This window comes from Lactuca serriola, chromosome 5 (assembly GCF_051521515.1).
Source record: "Lactuca serriola cultivar US96UC23 chromosome 5, Lser_US96UC23_V15, whole genome shotgun sequence".
Lineage (NCBI taxonomy): Eukaryota > Viridiplantae > Streptophyta > Magnoliopsida > Asterales > Asteraceae > Lactuca > Lactuca serriola.
The window spans coordinates 104,197,817-104,215,497 of NC_136412.1; the positions used below are offsets into that span (position 1 = coordinate 104,197,817).

The 17,681-nt window shown below is 34.2% G+C and overlaps 2 protein-coding genes across 2 annotated transcripts; one reads left to right on the top strand and one right to left on the bottom strand.

The window, feature by feature from the left end:
• The first annotated feature begins 8,992 nt into the window (after positions 1-8,992).
• LOC145052845 (asparagine synthetase [glutamine-hydrolyzing] 2) lies at positions 8,993-15,224 on the top strand. Its single transcript, XM_079000743.1, has 14 exons — positions 8,993-9,252; positions 10,189-10,327; positions 10,496-10,591; positions 10,755-10,896; positions 11,009-11,104; positions 11,227-11,321; positions 11,386-11,547; positions 11,885-11,965; positions 12,809-13,030; positions 13,248-13,382; positions 13,789-13,869; positions 14,243-14,329; positions 14,496-14,603; positions 14,842-15,224. Exons 1-14 carry the CDS (start codon positions 9,173-9,175, stop codon positions 15,016-15,018), a joined length of 1,701 nt encoding a protein of 566 aa, XP_078856869.1. The 5' UTR covers positions 8,993-9,172; the 3' UTR covers positions 15,019-15,224.
• An 82-nt stretch (positions 15,225-15,306) lies between these two features.
• On the bottom strand, positions 15,307-17,453 carry LOC145052844 (pentatricopeptide repeat-containing protein At5g56310-like). Its single transcript, XM_079000742.1, has 3 exons — positions 16,595-17,453; positions 16,106-16,528; positions 15,307-15,922 (listed from the first exon to the last, which is right to left on the bottom strand). Exons 1-3 carry the CDS (start codon positions 17,391-17,393, stop codon positions 15,405-15,407), a joined length of 1,740 nt encoding a protein of 579 aa, XP_078856868.1. The 5' UTR covers positions 17,394-17,453; the 3' UTR covers positions 15,307-15,404.
• Positions 17,454-17,681: the final 228 nt, after the last annotated feature.

Sequence of the window (17,681 nt, forward strand, 5' to 3'; positions counted from 1 at the left end):
AGAAAAACAAACCTCTTATGAACTCACCAGCTTTATGCTGATTTTCAAACTGCTTGTATTCTCAGGTCCATATTAGACAGGTACCCGCGATCTTTTGGAGAAGATGGAGCGCTTATCAGACTCGTCTTAACTTTTGTTCATATGATATATATGTATGACACTTGTAACACTTCGATTTCAAACAAATGTAATAATTCTATGTAATGTATTGTTTTGTGTTTACTATGCTTACTATGTACATTGGTTGCGATATACATGATGTCCTCCGCCCTGGAACGTCTCCGCCTTAGGTTTCGGGGTGTGACAACCAATTCCACCATGAAAACAAAATTTTAAACGAATTAGGTTTTAAATGAAACTCCTAGATCTTTTGAGATTCATTGAACTTTTCAATGGCATGTTTAATCTCGATTATGCCCTTCAAGTTTGTGACTGGGATACAGAGGATCACAAACAGGGTGTGAATAACCATGCAAATTAGCTTGGTACTCTCGAAGTCATTTATCACCTGGATTAACCACACACGCTCCATTGATCTATGACAAACTACGAGCTACCCATTACCACCCTTCATTAGTCCACATTAGTGTGCCGGTTAACTACACACGCTACACTAACTGACCAATAAGGTACAATGTGCAATTTCATGGATTAGCATCAAATTCACATTTTTCTTAAGTAACTAAGATTGGGAATTTATAAAGCATTTAGCTACTTGGTATTTCATTATACTTTTAATGGAAGTTTGTGTCCTATCCTAACCGTTTAGCTAACGACCCTCCACTGGTCAAGAGTGCGGTGGGTAAGAGTGAGTACCCATTTAATCGTCATTTTATAGGCAATTTCCTTAAACACCCCTTATAGATCAGCTTCGTGAATGAGGCTTACTAACGGTAAGACTGACCTTTCACTTATACACATATAATATATTAGACTTTTATTTTTATATAGTATAAGGGTGTATTTTACACATTTAAAATACTAGATGGTTTAAACTATTAATAAATTAGACTTTTAATTTAATTTAACTTAAACCATGTTATTATGGATTTATTAATTCTCTTTTAATTAAACACTTTAATTAATTTAATAAAGTCCATAAGGTGTAATTTGAACTATTGAAAAACATCAAGGTTTTAAATATAAAAAATTCAAAATTAAAACTATTTAATTAATTTTTTAAGCTATGAAACCAAAAGTTGCACCTTTTAAAACTCTTCAAATTACTAGATGTTTTAGAATTCAATGTTTCACAAAAGAGACTTTTCAAATTCCAAAACTTGAGGGCAAGTTTTGTAACTCTTCAAAATTTTTTGACTCCAAAACTTGATGGCAAGTTTTGTAACTCCTTTAAAAAAAACTTTTGAATTCCAAAACTTGAAGACAAGTTTTGTAACTCTTCAAAACATTTAGATCAATTTTAAACCAAAAAAATAATCACATTTTTTTGTATCTTTTACCAATTTGACCTAATACAACTCTTGTAGCAAGATAATTTCAAATAAAAAAATTTACAAATAATTAGCTTTATCATATAAACTAATATTCATCTTAAAATTTTGACAGTTATCTTTTAACTGGATGAGGATGATCACTACCATATCAGAAAAATGGATTTTATGATACAAAACAATTGGCGATAATGATCCTAATCAAATTCTGGCCAAAAAAACTTGAAAAACTGCCATCTAATGATCCAAAAAATGATTTTCTTTTGCTTTGAACAATCGACGAGTAGACACTGTAAAGGAAAATCGTAATTTTCAGGGATTTGTACCATATTTAAGGAACTTATGAATCATTTGTGGCCTCCCTCATCGTCCTATCTATCCAGAGGGAAACCATAGCCGTGTTTTGGTGCTTTCATGAGTGTGTGAGCATTGGGGAGTGAATCTTGTGTTTTTAGAAGGAAACTTGAAGGTTGAAGAGATTGAAGTGAGGAGAGGGATTTAGATCCGACATCTACCTGTTGTTAGCATCCATTAGAGGTAAAAAGTTGCTACATTGATCTCTATTTGCTTAGATCTCATCTTATGGAAGAATATGGTCACTTTTGGTGCAAAAGGGTTTCATACTCGAATTTGGATTTGTCATGAGGATATGGTTCCAGATCTGGACACCTCTAGGTCTTCAATGACATAAAGTTGCTCCCTTTACCTAGTTTAGGCCCTTTTCCACGTCTTAAGTATTGTATGAACCCTAACTTTAGTGTTTTAGCCATTTGCAGCCATGCATGCACATAAAGTTTTCAACTTTACGTGGTATTTCGGTCTTAAGGGACTGGATTTGTAGTTTGGAAGTTTGGATTCGACTAGAAGGGCTGATTATGTTAAGACAAGGGAAAACTTGACAAGTTGCCTTGGCGACTCGGCGAGTTGGAGCGGGTTTCCTGTTTTCGATAGATAGAGTAAACTCGGAGAGTTGATAAGATAATTCAACGAGTTGGATCGGGGTTTCCCCATTTTTGATATGACGAGTAACTCAACGAGTTGATGAGACAACTCGGCGAGTTGGTTAGGGTTTTCCCCGGTTTTCTGGACTCTGAAGGTACTCGACGAGTTGCTAAATGCACTCGACGAGATGGGGTTAACATGGACTGTTGACATTGACTGTTGACTTGGACTTTGACCAGGGTTGACCAAGTTTGACTTCAAGGGTATTTATGGTATTTCGGGATTTTGACAAGTTAATCACATGATGGTTATAGGCAGTTGAGTTGGAGCTTCGTGTTGGGACTTATCTGATTCTATCTTATCAGTTCAGTATTCTTGAGAGGTGAGTCTCCTCACCATACTAATGGGTCGAAGGCACTAAGGCCAACCCATTTTATGATATATGGTACATTAGTTGAAATAGTGTTGTGTGGCATGTTAGCCGGTTATGTGCTAGGAGGTATGCTAGTTGTATATGTTATATGTTTGTATGGAAGACCACGGGAGAGCCCATAGCACCTGGATGTAAGACCAAGTGGAGATCTCATGGATTTCCTATTAAAGACCATGGGAGAGCCCATGACACCTGGATGTAAGACCATGTGGAGAGCCTATTGTCTTCCTATTCAAGACCATGGGGGAGCCCATGGTACTTAGGTGTAAGACCATGTAGGGAGCCCATGGCAACCTGGAGTAAGACCCTGGGGTGAGCCCACGACATCCCTATATGTTGTATGCATCGCTTGTATGGTTTATGTAACTTTTATAGCCAATATGGATTATGTGATTATGTGGATTGCCAGGGGAGCGGGGTATGCTCTGGGTAACTCACTAACCATTAGCTTATAATTTGTTGATTTGTTTCAGGTACTTCTGAGCCTAAGTGAAATGACAAGGCTTGATGGCGCGACATGCATTCAAGGCATTTGATTTGATGGGACACTCTGATATTTGAAATAAAAATTGTTGATGTTATGAAACTGAAAACAATTGTTCTTTAGATTTGTGGTTTATTGGAAATGTTTGACTATTTAAAAATGAAAATTTTCTTTTCAAAAATTTAGGTCATTACATCATAATGATTATTGAGCATAAAGATCTTTTATTTACTTGGATGAAGTCGTTGGTTAGGCTCAAGCTCTCCTCGAAGTCTTATCCTCAATTTTCTTTTCTTCTAGAGAAAACTTAACATGACATGGGTTTTTGGGTGGTAAAACAACCGACTAAAGGCTCATATATAGAGTAGAGGGGTGTGTAGGGTTTATGTAAGTTTAGGGTCATGTCTTGGAGGGATACGAGGCCATTCCCAATCATATGTTGCTTGTATCTTAAAGAAAAACTATTTTTTACTTTTGGTCCTTGAATTGGTTGGAGGCCATTCCCCTAAACTTGTTTTCTCTAACATTATGGACACTTTATGAACTCACAAAAGACCTCCCTTCGAGTTATCTTATTTCAAATTTAATTAATTTTATTTAATTTATGTTTTTTTTCCTTTTATACATTTAGCCCATTTTACTTTTATATCTTAGGTTAATATTATTCTGATTACTTTAGTTTATGTTTTTAGTCTTCAATAACTAATTTAAAATATCCAATTCTTAATTGATTTGTTTATTAAATGATCCATATGATTTACCAAAAGTCACAAACTTTTATATATATATATATATATATATATATATATATATATATATATATATATATATATATATATATATAATTTATCAAAAGTCACAAACTTAAATAAACATAGTCTTAATTATTATCTTTTAATATTTTAACAATAATTAAGTATATTCAGTTAAATAGTTATTTTTAAAACTCCTAACCATGAACTTAGGTGTCGCGTATACATAATACATCTCTTGTTTTTTTATGTTTTATTACAAAATTCATGTTATTTTTTGTTTTTTTATGTTTTATTACAAAATTCATATTATTTTTTCTTCTTGGTACTTACCATTACAAATTTAAATTTTATTACAAAATTCATTTTATTTTTTGTTTTTGATATGTATTATTACAAATTTAAATCAACCAAATTATTGGTAGCTAAACAAATTAGTATTAATTATACTTGTTATGGTACTGTTTACGAAATTTATATACCAACAATAGGTGGTATGTTACATGGTTTGGAAAAAAAGAATTGGTATGGTACCATTTTCACATTTATTTTTTTAACCTTAGAAACTTATGATTTGGTTGTTGTAAGTAGACACAAACAAAAAGATAAAAAGATTGGTCCCGAAAAAGACTGGGGTCGAACGAGTTTAGAACGAGACCAAACCAAAAAAGTATATGCCTGAAAAAAGATTGGACTGAATAAAAGACTAGTAGAAAGTGGTATAAAAAAGACAGGTTCGTTCCGAGTCTAGTCCAAAAAAAATCCGTTCGTTCCGAGCCCGATCTGAGAAATGACTAAAAGTCAAAGTTTAAATCATAATGTTTTTGTGCTAATCACACATTACCTACATCTTTGTTTTTCTATTTGTTAATAGAAAAACAAAATTGAAACAAAAAATGAAACGGAACCGATAAACCCTAAGGTTGCGTTTAGTTACGGAAAAACAATTTTCATTTTCTGTTTTTCGTTTTTCCTTTTCAGTTTTTATTTTTCGTTGCCGGTAGAGATGAGAAAAAACCAAACCGAATACCAAAAAACCAAAAAAAACTGACATAACCGAAACCGAAAAACAGAACCATAGCAATAACCGACGGTTTTTGTTTGAATTTTACAAAAACCGAAAAATAACGGTTTGGTTCGGTTTTGACGTATAAAATCGCCCATAAAAACTGAATCGGCCCACATATAAGTATTATTTATTATGTTTTAAACTGTTAGTTTTAGACTTTAGACTTTATAACTTTAGTACTTTATATTTGTTTTTAACAAACTCTTAATGGTGTTAAACTTTGATCTTTTGAATACTTTTATCCCTTTAGAATACTAGAATCTATACTCTTTATTTTAGTATATTTAAAGTATCTGCAATACTATTTATTGCAACGTACTTTCACTAGGTTTAAGTCCAAAAACTAGAAAAAAATGAGCTCGTAAACCCACGGTTTAAAACCGAAAACCCATGAACCCAACCCGGAAAACCGAAAAAGCGAACCATGCAAAAACTGAACCTATATGGGCTTAAAAATCGAAAAACTGACTTTCTACGGTTTGGTTTGGTTTTAGCCAAAAACCGACTCATGCTCATCCCTAGTTTCTGGTTTTCATTGGAAAATTTAGAAAATACGTTTAGTTAAAACATATTTATTTTTCATTTTTAGTTTTAGAAAATTAGAAAACGTATTTAGATATGTAATTTTCTATCGGTTTTCATTTTTAGAAAATGATAACGGTGGTAGGGTGGGCATGCGGACGGTGGCGGTGGTGGGGGCAGTGGTGGTGTCGATGATGGCGATGGTGGTGGTAGTGGTGGCGGTGGCAGCGGGGTAGCGGCGATGGTGGCAACAATTGTGACAATGGTGGTGATGGGGTAATGGTGGTGCTGATGGTGATGGTAATGGTAGGTCAGTGATTATGGTAGTTGTGTTGTGTATGTATGCGTGAGTTTGTGTGTGTGTGTGTGTGTGTGTTTGTGTGTGTGTATGTGATTGTGGGGGTTGGTGTGTGTGTGTGTGTGTGTGGGGGGGGGGTGTTTGTGGGGGTTGGTGTATGTGTTTGTAGGTGTGTGTGTGGGTGAGTATGGGTGAGTGTGTGTGTGTGTGTGTGTGTGGTGGGGAGGGGGTTGGTGTGTGTGTGGGGGGTGGGGGTGGGTTTGGGAGTGAGTGTAGGTAGGTAGGGTGTGGTGGGTTGGAGGTATTAAGGTGATGGTAGGTAGAGGTGGATGGAGTGAGAGTGAGTGTTTATATTTTAGATAAAATTTGGAATTAGAAAAATATGGAAAACAATGATTATCGTTTTTTCAAAAATTTTCCAACTTCTTTTTAATTTTAAAAAATGGAAAATTTTCATTTTCCGTGAAAAATTTAGAAAAACAGACAAACTAAACGCGTTTTCAAAATTTTCATTTTTCTTGGAAATTTTTTCCGGAAAACGGTCGATTTTTCCGCAACTAAACGCACTCTAAATTTGATTGAAAAAGACATATGCAAATATCGTGCCAAAATAAGACTAATTCGAAAAAGAGAAATTAAATATCCTCCTATATTTTTCTTATATCTATATTTTTACCTATATTAAATGATGACAAATGTATTTAACTATTATTAATTTATTAAAAGGTAGAATGATGAGTATGAAGGAAAAAAATAGACAAAACTGCAAATTTGGTCCCTGTGGTATTCAAAAACCTTTTGATAGGATCCAAAAAGTTTATAACTTGCATAGAAGGTCCAAAATCAAAGTTTTTCTGAGTTTTTGGTGCAAAAAAACTTAAAAAGACGGTTATGCCCTTTTGATTTCTTTTTTCCTTTTTCTATAAATATTTAAATGTTATTTTGATTTAAAAAAAAAAAAAAGAAAAAAAACGATTTTTTCACCCCTGCCCCTACCCCCACCATACTCTCTCTCTCTCTCTCTCTCTCTCTCTCTCTCTCTCTCTCCCTCTCTCAAACAACACAACAAACCCAAAACTAAAACCCACCATTTCTCCACCGTGTGTTCCTCCCTCTTTTGTTGATAATCGGAGCAAGTCAAGCACCTATGAGTGTGTCATTGTTGCTCTTGGCACTTCCCTGTCTTTCACTCGCTTGTACTGCTGCCGGAATGACAAAGCCAAGGGTGGTGTTGCTGCTGTGTAACCACCAGGAACCACCTTGGTTCTTCCTTTTTTCCACTGACCAAAGAAGACTACTAGGAACCACATCCCCTCGTCACTCTCCACCGTTTCTCACTCCACCGGTGAAGAGAACCACCACAGTCAACGGTGGCAGCCTCTCCGCCTCCTCCTTGTCCAGGTTTAGAGGAGAACAATATTAGGAATCTCATTGTTCGATTTTAGAAGAGATGGATTTGAAATCTGGACCGATCTGAAGGTATGATTTGTAGGTTTCATTATCTCTTCATAATTCATTTTCAATAGCAATCTGGACCCATTTTCAAGACTTGAATTCTTCTCTCCTTGATTCAAATTCCCCTGATCCAATTTCGATTCCGACCTCTTCATCAATCCTTCCATTTTCCTCTACTTCTTTTCCACCGGAGCTTTCTTTACCTTTCTCAGAGCCAGTATTGTTATCGCTACCGGTGGTGAAATGTTCACAACATTCACCGTCGGAAAATTCCACCAATTCCCATCATCACCGTTCTTCAATGCCCTAACTCCATTCCTCAATTTGAAACCAAAATTAAACTTGAAATTACCACCAAATTTGATCCCCAATGGGTACCCATAACAAGTTTTCGAATTTAGATAAAAATTATCAAATGATCTGTAGTTTTGGATTGTGGATTTCGAGTTCCCCATGACGTCGAAGGTGGGTTAGAGAGAGAGAGAGAGAGAGAGAGAGAGAGAGAGAGAGAGAGAGAGAGAGAGAGAGAGAGAGAGGAGGAGGAGGAGGAGGAGGGGGGTAACGGTGGGGTGGGGGGATATTTTTTTCTTTTCTTTTTATTTTTAAAGTAAAAAAATAAAAAAAAAATATTATAATAGTATTAGAATAATTAAAGAAAATACAAAAAGAAAACAAAAGAGTATAATCGTCTTTTCAAGTTTTTCTGGACCAAAATCCGAGGAAGTTTTTGATTTTGGACCTTCCATGCAAGTTGAAAACTTTTTGGACCTTATCCAAAATTTTTTGCAAACCACAAGGACCAATTTTACAGTTTTGTCGAAAAAATATTTAATTTATTTGAGGAAAAAAAATTCATAACCATTCTAATACCAAACCATTTCAAAAGTGCTCTTTTCTTTCAAAAGAGGGTAAGGCTATACGGAGTGGGATAAAAACCTCTATATGGAAGCTTAGGTGACATCCTAAAAGACTCGTGAATACCGCCCCAAGTGCTAGTGGCTTGAGTGTGGAGTGGATGCAAAGACAAACGAAGACAACCAATAAAATTGAAGATGTGTGAGATTCGGACATTTTTTGGGTTGTGAGTTTGTAGCCCTTGAAAACAATTAAATTTAAAAAATAAAAAAAGATTTTCAATTTAAATTAACCTCTATATACACATACTTTACACATATTTTTACATACAACAAACACACATTAGTGTAAAATGGATAAATTTCTATGTTCAATTTTCTATTTTTTTAATAATTTAGGTGTAATTTTCTATATTTTTTAATTAATGTAACGTGGTTTTAATTAATATAAAATATTTATTTATGTTATAAATTGTGTTTTTTATTTAATTTAATATTAAAAATTAAAAATAAAATAGTATGATCATTTTCAATATTTAATTATTTAATGAGATAGTGGTGAAATTGACATTAGGCTAAGGTGACAACGTTTCATGATGGTTTAGGTGTGACCCATTCGGTGGCGTAACGGGAGGATGGGTTTGGTTGTTGGGTAAAACACTAAAACCCGAAAAACTAGAAAATTGAAATAAAAATATTGGTAAGAAATTGGAAGGAATCTATTCTGAAGTCCGAGCTGCAGTAAAACCAACGGCCCTGATTAATCGAATCGGTTTTACATATTCAGCGCAGCCAGGCCTCCATTTCTCTACTCACTGTCTCCACGATTCTCCTCTGCATGCCCTTGTGCAATACCTAATCTGTGTAGATTCTAAAGCCATTTTTGATTGATTTTAGAAGCTTCCAGACGCCATGTGTGGAATACTCGCGGTATTTGGTTGTGTGGATTGCTCTCAGGCCAAGAGAGCCAGAATCATCGAACTTTCTAGACGGTAATGTCATCTTTATCACCATTTTTAGTTATTTATTCTTTTCGGTTGATGCAATCGGCTACTATTGTCCATCATTAATCAAATCCGGCAATTGTATATTATCTTTTTCATATTTCTGGATTTTGTTCGTTGGCATTTGCCTCATTTACGACGAATTTATGTTGAATTTTTTGTTTTTGTGAGATGATGAGAACTATATCTCACTATGTGATGAAGAACAGGATAAGTTTCGTGTAAACTGTAACACTTGGGGCCTCAGATTTTATGCTATTAATGTTATCCAAAAAAATTGGAAAAATGGAAGCTAAGGGATGATGTATTTGGTGGGTGACCAGATGTCCAGAATTAATATAGTCTTAATCTTAGTCCCAGTTATTGGATTGGTATCACTGTTCTCCTATATCCATGGAAATGATATTATAATTTTTTTTAAAGTAATTGAATCTAACTTTAGCCTTATGTTCATGTAATCTATAAACATTTATATCTTTGTATATCTAAATGAGCTTCATACGCTTTTGCTTAATCATCTTTTAATCCCATATTAATCTCTACTTTGATGATTAAACACTAAAAGGTCACTTGAGTGCCTCCTTGCTCCATATAATGATTTGTAAAACAGTAAATATCAAACATATGATTGACCAAAATCACATCTTTTGAATCCTCATTTTCGTATCCCAATGTAGAGTTAAGGTCAAACCCACCATTCCCTCGAAGAACAACACTCTCAAAAGCACTTAAATATGCATACTGAACTATGTGTGTAGTTTTTGGTGTTTGAATTTAATCAGCAAGAGATTTTGCAATACGAATGTGTAATTAATAAGCTATATGCTTTTCTTCTAAAAGAGCCAAAATGACTCTTGGCTATGTAAAAAAAATTAAAACACATTAGATAATTGTCAATTATTGATTATGTTTTTTTTTGTTCAGATTGCGCCATAGAGGTCCAGACTGGAGTGGGCTCCACAGTGAGCAAGACTGTTATCTTGCTCATCAACGGTTAGCAATTGTTGATCCTGCTTCTGGAGATCAACCGCTTTATAACGAAGACAAGACGATTATTGTCACGGTAACTGGAATACCTTTTTTCATCAAGACATGTTTGAAATTATATACAAATCAACCAGACCAAAAGTCAAAATAGTAGCAACAAAAGTCAATGCATATTTTGTCAACCAATGAATCTCTTTTTTGTATAATGAAGCTAGCCAAAAGGTTGACTTTTTTTGTTTTTTAGGTTAATGGGGAGATATACAACCATAAAGCTTTAAGGGAGAAACTGACGTCTCACAAGTTCAACACTGGAAGTGACTGTGAAGTGATTGCCCATCTTGTAAGTACCTTTTATAACTTTAACAGGAATACATACAAGTTACAAGTTACAACAAATCAGATAACATGTCAAGTAAAGAATGATATAAAATGAAATGGCATTTGAATTTCGAACTGTTTGGAATATTTTGTGCTAACTTTAGTTATGTATTATTTACTACTAGTATGAGGAATATGGAGAAGACTTTGTGCACATGTTGGATGGAATGTTCTCTTTTGTGCTTCTGGACACTCGTGATAAAAGTTACATAGCAGCTAGGGATGCTATTGGGATCACCCCACTCTACATGGGCTGGGGCCTTGATGGTATCTATAAATCTTAATACTTAATATTTCATATTTGTTTTTTTTTTTTTGTTAAATTATTCATAATGAAACTATTTTTGAGTGTCTTATAAACTTTTGACTTCATCTGCAGGTTCTGTGTGGTTTGCTTCAGAAATGAAAGCTTTGAGTGATGACTGTGAACAGTTTATGTCATTTCTTCCTGGCCACATATATTCTAGCAAAGTTGGTATGCATTATTCATCCTTTAATCAAGCATCTATAATTACATTTTTATACCCATAATTCCTAAGTTTACAAGGTTTAATCTTTTCTTTTGTATTAATATGTATATACACTTTTATGTAACAGGTGGGCTGAGAAGGTGGTATAACCCCACATGGTATTCAGAACGCATTCCTTCAACTCCATATGATCCCCTGCTCCTACGTCATGCCTTTGAAAAGGTTTGTTACTTGTAGAATTACTTTTTTTTTTTTGAGTAAAATTTTTAATATGAGGTATTTACAGGCTGTAGTTAAGAGGCTAATGACGGATGTGCCCTTTGGTGTACTTCTTTCTGGAGGTCTTGATTCATCTCTTGTTGCTGCTGTTGCTTCACGCCATCTGGCTAACTCAGAAGCTTCCTGGCAGTGGGGATCACAGTTGCATACTTTTTGCATTGGATTGAAGGTCAGTTAACATTCTTGATTCTATCATCTCATGTATTATTATCCACTTATTTTTTTTAAGTAAACCTAATTTGATTAATTATCAACAGATACTACGTCAAGGGTCAACCTTTTAGGTTTTGTATAACTTAATCTGATTATCATATATAAAACAAATTCCTAATTTGGATATAAAGAAACCTAGTTTTTAGGTTTTATGTAATCTATCATGCTGGATGTCAAGTTCTTGCCTTTTTATGATTAATGATCAACCAAAACTAAAATTAAAAGACTCCCCTTTTGTCAGTAAAATGAAGAGAAAAATAAATAAATGAGAATTTGTGATTTGTTTTTTTCAGGGTTCTCCTGATTTGAGTGCTGCCAGAGAGGTAGCTGATTATCTTGGCACTCGCCACCATGAGTTTTACTTTACTGTCCAGGTAATTCTTTTTAGGGCTAAATGCAACAAATAGCAACGTACTTCCAGGATCTGTTTTTTATAATACATCCTAATTTCATGTCTTTCTGTTACAGTTGTATACTTGAATAATCATAATCCACCCTGTTATAATAAAAAAAATATTACTGAAATACAAAGCAATTTTCAGTGCTATAACTGTGTAGATTTTCAAAGTATAATCTTCTGATAATAACAAAACTACAAGTCCAGGGTAGATTTTCCAAGACGCAATACCTTAACAAGAAACATATGATGTAATGGAAAAAAGAAACTGGAAGGAAATAGCAACACACTTTTTTTTATTTGTTTATTAAAAGTATAGCATCCTGTTTTCAGGTTTTCCTATTAAAAGTACAGCATTATACCTAAAAATCTACCCAGTTGTAGCAACGTCATTGAAATACAAATCAATTTTCACAGGTATAACTGGGTAGTGTTTACTATCCTGCAAAGAAAAAAATTTACAATACATCGGTAGTTTTTTCAGGTTACAATGCCTTGATAAGAAAAAAAGAGTGATGTAATAGAAAAAACTGGTAATACACAAACAAATGAAAGAAGTAGCAAATATAATTTCATTGATTTGTTTGTTATCCTATCCTACTTTCATTTCTTTCTGTTACAACATTATACTTCAAAAAAATTGAGTAGGTAGATTTTTCAAAGTATAATGTCTTTATAAAAATATTAGAAGTAAAATGGTATAATTGGGTAGATTTTTGAAAATGCAATGGGTTAATAAGTAAGAAATGGAAAGTAGAATGGTGTAATAGAAAAGAATGAAAGTAGGTTGCTAAATACTGATGTTGTTAAAATTTATCAGGAAGGAATTGATGCACTGGAAGAGGTGATTTACCATATTGAAACGTATGATGTGACGACTATTAGAGCCAGCACACCCATGTTTCTCATGTCCAGAAAAATCAAGTCTTTGGGAGTAAAAATGGTTCTTTCTGGAGAAGGCTCTGATGAAATTTTTGGTGGCTACTTGTATTTCCACAAGGCACCTAACAAGGAGGAGTTCCACGAGGAAACTTGCCGAAAGGTTCTAATTCATAACCATCATCATTAATTCATTATTATTATTATTGTTGTTAACTTTCATTTTCTTTTATAGCATCTTCATCTTACTTTCGTTTCTTTCTATTACAATGTCATAATAAGAAGAGATGAAACAAAGCTATTTCTTGCATTTAACCCTTATCATTATTATGATTATCTTTTGATTATGATTCATGCTTTATTATGCTTTATTGATATAGATAAAGGCTCTTCATTTGTTTGATTGCTTGAGGGCAAACAAATCAACTTCAGCATGGGGTCTTGAAGCTCGTGTACCTTTTCTAGATAAGGAATTCATTGATGTTGCAATGAGCATTGACCCTAAGTGGAAGATGGTAAACTAACTTTAACTTTTCTTCATATAAATTTTAATATATGCTCTTATTCTTAGATGACAAAATATAATCTTGTAATCCGCATTATACATATGCTCTTTATGCCAACTGCCTGCTAAATATCATATGGGATGGTGGAATATTAGTGTTTCCAATAATAGTAAGTAGTAACAATAACAATAAATAAGGATTTGGTATATGATGGAATCAGAGAACGGAGGTATTGGAATGAAAAATTCCGCTCCTACATGCCAACCGAAGGTCATGGAATGTGATGACTCATTCCACCAACTTGTTTATTCCTTTAACTCGGTCATTCCATTTTGTAATCCAATCAAACAAGACATTGAATAAATAATTATACAATTAATTTTCCAAGATTTAATTTTTTGTAATTTTATTATAGATTCAACGTGATATTGGGAGGATTGAGAAGTGGGTCTTGCGCAATGCATTTGATGATGCCGAAAACCCTTATCTGCCGAAGGTATGCTGTTTCATCTATTTTAGAGTAAATTACATTTTTGGTCCCTTAGCTTTTTGCAGTTTTGAGGCCTATTTCCAATTGTTTTAATGATTTTGTTCAAAAATTGTATTTTTCAATAGTTTTATCTTGCACTTTTGGTGCCTATAGGAACCAAAATCATTACAACAATTGAACCGAGTTTGCAATAGGAAACTATATGGGACCAAAACTGAAAATTTTGAACAATCTCAGGGACCAATAATGTAATTTACTCTTAATTTTATATCCAAACCCCAAAAGGAACTGTTAGAAATGTTTAACTCTCCAATTATTATTTCATTTGAATTTAAATAAAAATGTTACAAGTTATAATAGTTGCTTGTCTCTTCAACAGCACATACTGTACAGACAAAAGGAACAATTCAGTGATGGAGTCGGATACAGTTGGATTGATGGTTTGAAGGATCATGCAAACCAACAGGTCAGTCGTTTGTTGTTATTCAGCATTGCTTCTAAGACAAAAGGGCAAAATAGTCATTTACTCTTGAATTCAAATGGTGTATCCATGATGTTAAAAAAGAAAGTCTCAACATTTTATCTGATGAAAAAGAAAAAAAAAAATGACCCTAAGACAATTATTTTTGCAGATTACTGATTCAATGCTAACAAATGCAACTTTTGTTTATCCCGAAAACACCCCTACGACAAAAGAAGGGTACTACTATCGGACAATCTTTGAGAAGTTCTTCCCAAAGGTAGGTTCACTTTACTTTTTTTGCTTATGTTTTTGGGTGTTGTATGACTTATAATGTCACTTTCAGCATAACCTTAAACCCCGTGCAAAAGACGGGAGTACCCCTTTTCAAATAAAAAAAATAGCCCTAGAAAGGTTGTCCAGTGGCAATCCTTGAGAATTTTATAACCCAAGTATTATTATTATTGTTATTATTCAGTTAACTGACTCATTGGAAAAATATTTGTGGTTTGAAACAGAATGCAGCAAGATTAACGGTTCCAGGTGGTCCAAGTGTGGCATGCAGTACGGCTAAAGCGGTGGAGTGGGACGCGTCATGGTCCAAAAATCTTGACCCGTCTGGTCGAGCCGCTCTCGGGGTGCATGAGGCGGCTTATGCTTCTGATGCAAACAAGACCGATGCTCTACTTAGTTAATGCCTCCTCAACATTTATTTATCAACGACTGGTCTTATAAATATTTGCCTTTTAACCATTTTTTGCTTCATTTAGGGTTGGAAACTGGTTTTGAAATTTTCGTTTCTGTGGATTTGATTTGCTTTCTTCGACACATGTTTTGATCAAACTTTTATTGTATAATTGTTGGTTTGTTTTGGTATTTATATAAATGGTTGATGCTTATAGAGCTTTTTGTTGATCTTATTAGTAAAAAAATTGTAAGTATTATCGCTTATCTTAGCAGCAAAACTGAAGTACATTATATAATTTTTCCTTAATTTGCTCTAAGTACGTCATAAATAATAAAAAGCAGCTGTTGTGCAAAACATGAGAATTAAAACCCTACTCTTGTTAAATCCATCAAGTCAAAAAGCAGTATCCTCCACAACTTTCATTTGTAAGTACATTTGATTTACCAGCATTCGAATATCAGTAATCGCAAAATGAGACACATCCCCTCCAACAAAATAATGCCACGTATTCCCGATCTCCATCCAACTAAACCCCGTTTGCTTCTTGACCTCATTTTCCTTCATCAAACTCCTCACCCGTGTCACTTGTCTCCACAAACCCAATGAAGCATAAATATTGGACAACATAACATAAGCCCCCGAGTTTTTAGGGTCAAAACCCATAAGTTTCTCAAAAGCTAATTCCGCCAATTCGGTATTATTATTCATGCTAAAACTACACCCCGCAAGAATGGCACCCCAAACTCCAGAATCGGGTGCAAATGGCATTTCTTGGATTATTTCATAAGCTTTTTTAACTTCACCCGATCGACCCAAAATATCGATTAAACACGCGTAATGCTCCGAACGTGGGGCCACCTTGTAAAAAGATTTCATTGACTTGAACCAATATAAACTCTCTTTTACCTTACCTGGATCATCAATAACAGTTAAAATTTCAGCGACTTCTTTAGGATAGATATTATACTTTGAAAAACCTTTGCTTTGTGTATGGATGACATTAATACAATTGGTTTTAGTTAGATTTTTCAAGACATAAATAAACAGACAGATGAAAGTGCATTGCTTATAAAAATGAATAATTGTGTACCTACCTGCATGACCACAAGCTGAGAGCAAGCTAAGAAAGGTGATCCCATCGGGTTCAATTCCATGCAATTCAATCTTTTTAAATAATCCAAGAGCTTTCTCATATGCTCCATGTTGTGCAAAAGCTGCAATAATTGTGTTCCAAGAGACAATATTTGGAGTTTTTATATGTTCAAAAGCCGACTCAGAGTCAGGAAGACATCCACATTTGCTATACATTGTGATCAGAGTGTTTCCTACAGAAACATGTGTGCTTAATTTGAGTTTGAATACGAGTGCGTGTGTTTGTTTGCCTTCTGTTAATGATGCAAGACTTGAACATGCAGAAAGAATGGAAACAAGGGTGTATTGATCCGGTTTTAGTGGAGTTTGAATCATTCGGGTGAGTAGTTTTAGTGCTTCCTCACCTCTCCCATTGTGAGCATAACCTACCAACAATCAAGAATTAGTACTTGGGTAAATGACCATTTTACCCTTGTGTCAAGTAAACATACCTGTTATCATAGCATTAAAAGAAACATCATCTTTACATTCAATTTCTTCAAACAACACCCTGGCATCTTCCATCTTTCCTTCCTTGCAATAACCAGTAATCATAGCAGTTATAGCAACTACATTCTTGCATGGCATCCGACCAAAGATTTCTCTAGCCTCATCAAATTGTTCATTTTCAACATATGCACTGATCATCACAGACCATGAAACTTCATTACGAGTTGTCATGGAGTCAAATAACTCCCTAGCTTTCTTAATCTCGCCTTTCTGTGCATACCCATCAATCATAGCTGTATAAGATATCACATTTCTCTTTGGCATTTGTTCGAAAAGCTCCACAGCTTCGTCTACTCTTTTATACCTAATAAAACCCGAAATCATAGCATTCCAAGACGCTGTATTTCTCTCAGGCATCTCGCTAAAGTAAGCAAATGCAATATCGATCATACCATTTTCAACACAACCAGCGATCATCGAGTTCCAAGACACTACATTTCTCAGAGGCATTAGATCGAACATTCTCTTCGATTCTCCAATAAATCCGTTTTTCCAGTAGCCGGTGATGACCGCGTTCCATGAGACAACATCTCTAGTAGGCATTTCGTCGAACAGTTTACGGGCAAGATCCATTTTCCCGGCACGTGAGAGGTTGCCGATTCTAACATTTGAGGAGTATACATCTCGAAATGAATGAAAGTTTAGAGTGTGTGTAAGGAAATAGCGACTGATGCAACGGTTGGATGAAGTGATGGAAGATAGATTGTGAAGTTTTGCCCGGGGAAGCCGCGAGACAAGCATCCGGGAATTGTGAAACTTGGTTCACAGATAGACCGCAGCAGGAAATAGTTGAAATGATTCAAATTAAGGTTAAAGACTATACAAAATTACACGATTGCACCGCAATAAAATTAATTAAATTTTTATATAAAAAATCAAAATTATTAATTAATTATTTTAAATAAATTATTATTTAAAAGAAATTTTTTTAGTTATATAAAATTAAAATCGTTGATTTAAATAAATACATGAAGTTATATCATTTTATAATATGTATTAAATTTATTTTATTTTTCAATCTAATGTTAT

Excerpts from the sequence above, each read along its gene's own strand:
- LOC145052845 (XM_079000743.1), top strand. The coding sequence starts at position 9,173 with ATGTGTGGAATACTCGCGGTATTTGGTTGTGTGGATTGCTCTCAGGCC. Across the intron at positions 9,253-10,188 it reads ATCATCGAACTTTCTAGACG|ATTGCGCCATAGAGGTCCAG; the intron begins GTAATGTCATCT and ends TTTTTTGTTCAG. Across the intron at positions 14,604-14,841 it reads TTGAGAAGTTCTTCCCAAAG|AATGCAGCAAGATTAACGGT; the intron begins GTAGGTTCACTT and ends GGTTTGAAACAG.
- LOC145052844 (XM_079000742.1), bottom strand. The coding sequence starts at position 17,393 with ATGCTTGTCTCGCGGCTTCCCCGGGCAAAACTTCACAATCTATCTTCC. Across the intron at positions 16,529-16,594 it reads TTTTAATGCTATGATAACAG|GTTATGCTCACAATGGGAGA; the intron begins GTATGTTTACTT and ends GATTGTTGGTAG. Across the intron at positions 15,923-16,105 it reads CTCAGCTTGTGGTCATGCAG|GTAAGGTAAAAGAGAGTTTA; the intron begins GTAGGTACACAA and ends TTGATGATCCAG.